The 3,621-nt window shown below is 35.5% G+C and overlaps 1 protein-coding gene across 1 annotated transcript; it reads right to left on the reverse strand.

Annotated features, from left to right (window-relative positions):
- Positions 1-1,463: 1,463 nt before the first annotated feature.
- LOC114183023 (transcriptional regulator SUPERMAN-like) lies at positions 1,464-2,837 on the reverse strand. The gene has a single exon (XM_028069854.2). The coding sequence runs from the start codon at positions 2,545-2,547 to the stop codon at positions 1,864-1,866; it is 684 nt and encodes a 227-aa protein (XP_027925655.1). The 5' UTR covers positions 2,548-2,837; the 3' UTR covers positions 1,464-1,863.
- Between the last annotated feature and the right edge of the window lie 784 nt (positions 2,838-3,621).

Below are 3,621 nucleotides of genomic sequence, written 5' to 3' on the forward strand. Positions count from 1 at the left end.
AGGAAAAGTTGAGAATATAAAAATAAATAAAAAGATGACATGGGATGGAGTGATGGAGATGATAGAACGTAAGCAATCAGTTCATGTGTGAATTAACATGGTTTAGCATTTCAATTTGTTTTCCATAAATAAGTGCCCTAGTGGATTCTTGAGAAGGGTGTTTTTTTCCAAATCTTAAGGCTTATATGTTCCCGACATTGTCTGGGTGTCAAATGGGTATGATGGTGTTTCCTTAAATGGAATGTTATTGTGTCTTGATCAGTTCAAAGTATTATGAGACCCCTACACCATTTTCCAGATTGATCAAGATTCAATCAAGGACACTAACATCTTCACAAACATATTCAAATTTCAATCAAATTTTTTATCACATATCTACAATTAATTACAAATCTCACCTTTTGTCTCATTACATAAGTTTTCATCAGTGGGGCACTTATGTATCTCAGTTCATGATTTGTCAGTTTCACATCTATCTATGTGAAAGCTTAAGGATACCTTGTTTTTCCCTTGAACATTATCCACAACATTCTGCAATGATTGCACTAATTTTACTGAAAAAGAACAATATTTAGTTAAGTTATTTTGTTTTGATTATAGATGTGAGATAATTTTGTGCAATTAATGAAGGGTAAGAGGAAAGTTGTGAAAGGAATTGTCCTGATCAATATTGGGAGAATATCCAATGAGAAGTGAAGATTGGAAGCTCACATGGCCACGTTTGTGTTGCTATAGAAAGAGTACTGGATGCCATCAAATTGGGGTACCAAAACCATGCAACATTTTTAATGAAATGACATCTCTGTTTGGCTCTCTGTGAGATATTGTTCTGAAGGTAGATATTACTGGTCATAACTTGCAGCTTTTTGTTTCCTTCTGCCTTTTCAATACACAACATTTCTTTCTTTCGCATATTGCTTTTATTTTTCCTGTTCTAAAAGTTCTTTGTTCTTGCATCTCACAACGCCTTTACAATAACCAGATAAACATTAAATAAACCAACTATCTTCTGAACACTAATTATGTATCTATGTCACCGTGCAAAGTGTCGTTCGGAGCTTAAATCAGCAATAACAAACATATGGTATCATTGGTAAGTTTGGTGATTGTTCTAAATTTCTCACATCGTTTTCCAACTGCCCAATATGGTCAAGAGCCTAGTCAAACAAATGAAAAAACTATGTTATGAAAACCCATTCATTGCCATGCGAGTTGGAACAACTTAACTTTAAAATGTAGTGGCCCCAAATAGGACATTGTTTTTGCAGTCACATAATGAGGCTTGTGTTGGAAATTGAATCAATAATGTCATGCCCCAATGTCAGACTAAATATTTTACATAAATACTTTACTACAAACTGCCTCATCATGCCTAATTCTAAGCCTCAGTTTCAATTTCCTGTTTAATGTCACTTATCTTCCTTCAACATCTCTTCAAAACTAACATTATATTATTATACGTCACTAACTAAATGTTCCAGTAAAACTCTCGTTCATGTCGTATGCTAACTTCATTCAACTAATTCATGCACGTCCAAAACATAATCATTTCTGATTGAAAATTTGACACAAAAGCTAGCATAAAACAAGAGACTAAACTAAACTAAGTTAAGATTAAGTAAAGGAAGTGAAAGGCTTCATAGAAACATAGAATCTAGCTAGCTATTATGTGGAACATGGCGGGTATAGATACATTTCCATTTGATACGACCTTACTTGAAGTTAATAATCATCCAATCTTCTTGCTGCATGCCAACCTTATAACTAAACTAGTAAATTAACATAGAGAAATATGATAACTAGTTAACAACTACTACATATGCTGGTTTCTTCGTACCTATCGGTGTGAGTGGTGAGTGTGGACTAAGAGTAAGTAGTACCCAAACGAAGCTCCAGATCTAAATCATAAGTTCTAGGCAAACCTATCTCCAAATCCATCCTCAGAATTTCTCCTTTCTTCAACACTGTGCACCCATCTTCTCTTGCAAAAGCATGATCATGTTCTCCAGATTCTGGAATCTTTGACTTAGAGTGCTCTGGGGTGTTTGTGCTCAAAGGGTTTAACAGAATGCCATCCACAACAACCCATCTCTTGAACTCAGAAGAAGGTGAGGGAGGAGTGGGAGAAACAAACAAGGGTAATGTGCAAGTGACAGGTTTGAGAGTAGGTGAAGATGAAGAAGATGGTGGTAACAAGGACCAAGATGAGGTTGAGTTGTGGTTAGGGTTTGTTGTGGAAGGGTCAAGGTTAAGGTTGAACATGTGGGCTTGACCTTCAGTTGGGGGTGACTGCCTCAACCTTGCTCTATCCCTCCTATGAACATTCATGTGTCCACCAAGAGCCTGAGCAGACTTGAACTCCTTCCTGCAGAAGCTACAAGTGTATGATCTTGGAGGCCATGGGAAGCCATTGACATAGTCCTGATCTGCATTGCACAACTCTTTAGCCATCTGGTTGTGGTTTTTGTAGCAGTTGACAACATGGGTGAAGTCTTTTGATGATGGGTTATTGTTGGCATAGTCTTTCATGAAATTGTTCCTCTTCATTGGCCTAGATATAGGGTAGCACACCCCTTTTTGATTCCTGAGAAAGATTGCAATGGTGTGTATCTGAAAAAGAAACTAAACTAAACTAAACTAAACTAAAGTGTCATACTCAAATCATATGAAGAAACGTTGAAAAGAGAGATCTAAAAGGGTGAAAAGGGTTGCGTGTTGTGAAGAAGAGAGAAAGATGAAGATGAGGGTTGGGATGATGAGTTTATGAGGGAGTGGTAGAAATTAGAAAGAGGTTATAGGTAGAAAGAAAAAAAGAGCATCAATTTTCTAAACCGAAGAGAGGGAATCCCATTGGAGGGTACCCCTGAAAAGTCCTGTGTGTTTGGTCACTGGTTGCTAAATTTGGAACCTCGGCCTGCCAGGGTTACACACCTTTATGCCATATTTCTGTCACTGGTCAAGTTAACATGACATATTCATATTTTGTTCTCGGTAAAGATCCAACCTTATTAACTCTCACATTTCTCTCTCTGCACAGATACAAGAACTTTTGTACCAAACAAATAACAATTGTGTCAAAAAAACAACATAAGAGGGAGGAGTTAATGAGCCTTGAGTCATAAATAGGCTAGAGGACTTCTCAGTCAATCCAGCTTAAATAAGGATGATCTCATGTCAAAGATTAATATATATCATCACCACACATTTATCTTCATTCATATTATTATATACTATTAATTACATCAAATATAATATAATCTAATGTTTAAACATGTATAAAGTTATTAGGAAATGTTGATTAGGTTATAGCAGGGTAGGGGTGCATGTTTTGAGACTTGGGATATGGCTTAAAGTTTAGAGTTCTGGTTTTGGAATGATCTTTTCACCAATCACTTCTGTATAAAACTCACTTAAAATGGATTGTTTATGAAATCATCACCCTAATAATTGAGTTTAGTCAACATTTTCATTTTGACCATCAAAGTTTAACATATTAAATTCCAATATTCTTACTTCTCCATGCATAAGTCTAATTTATCTTTATAAAATCAGTTTGTAGAGATAAATTTATATACAACATAACTATAAATTCATTTTATTTCTAATCATGCCTATTGTTCT

This window comes from Vigna unguiculata, chromosome 5, assembly GCF_037176805.1.
Source record: "Vigna unguiculata cultivar grain cowpea cultivar isolate G323 ecotype 2 chromosome 5, ASM3717680v1, whole genome shotgun sequence".
NCBI lineage: Eukaryota > Viridiplantae > Streptophyta > Magnoliopsida > Fabales > Fabaceae > Vigna > Vigna unguiculata.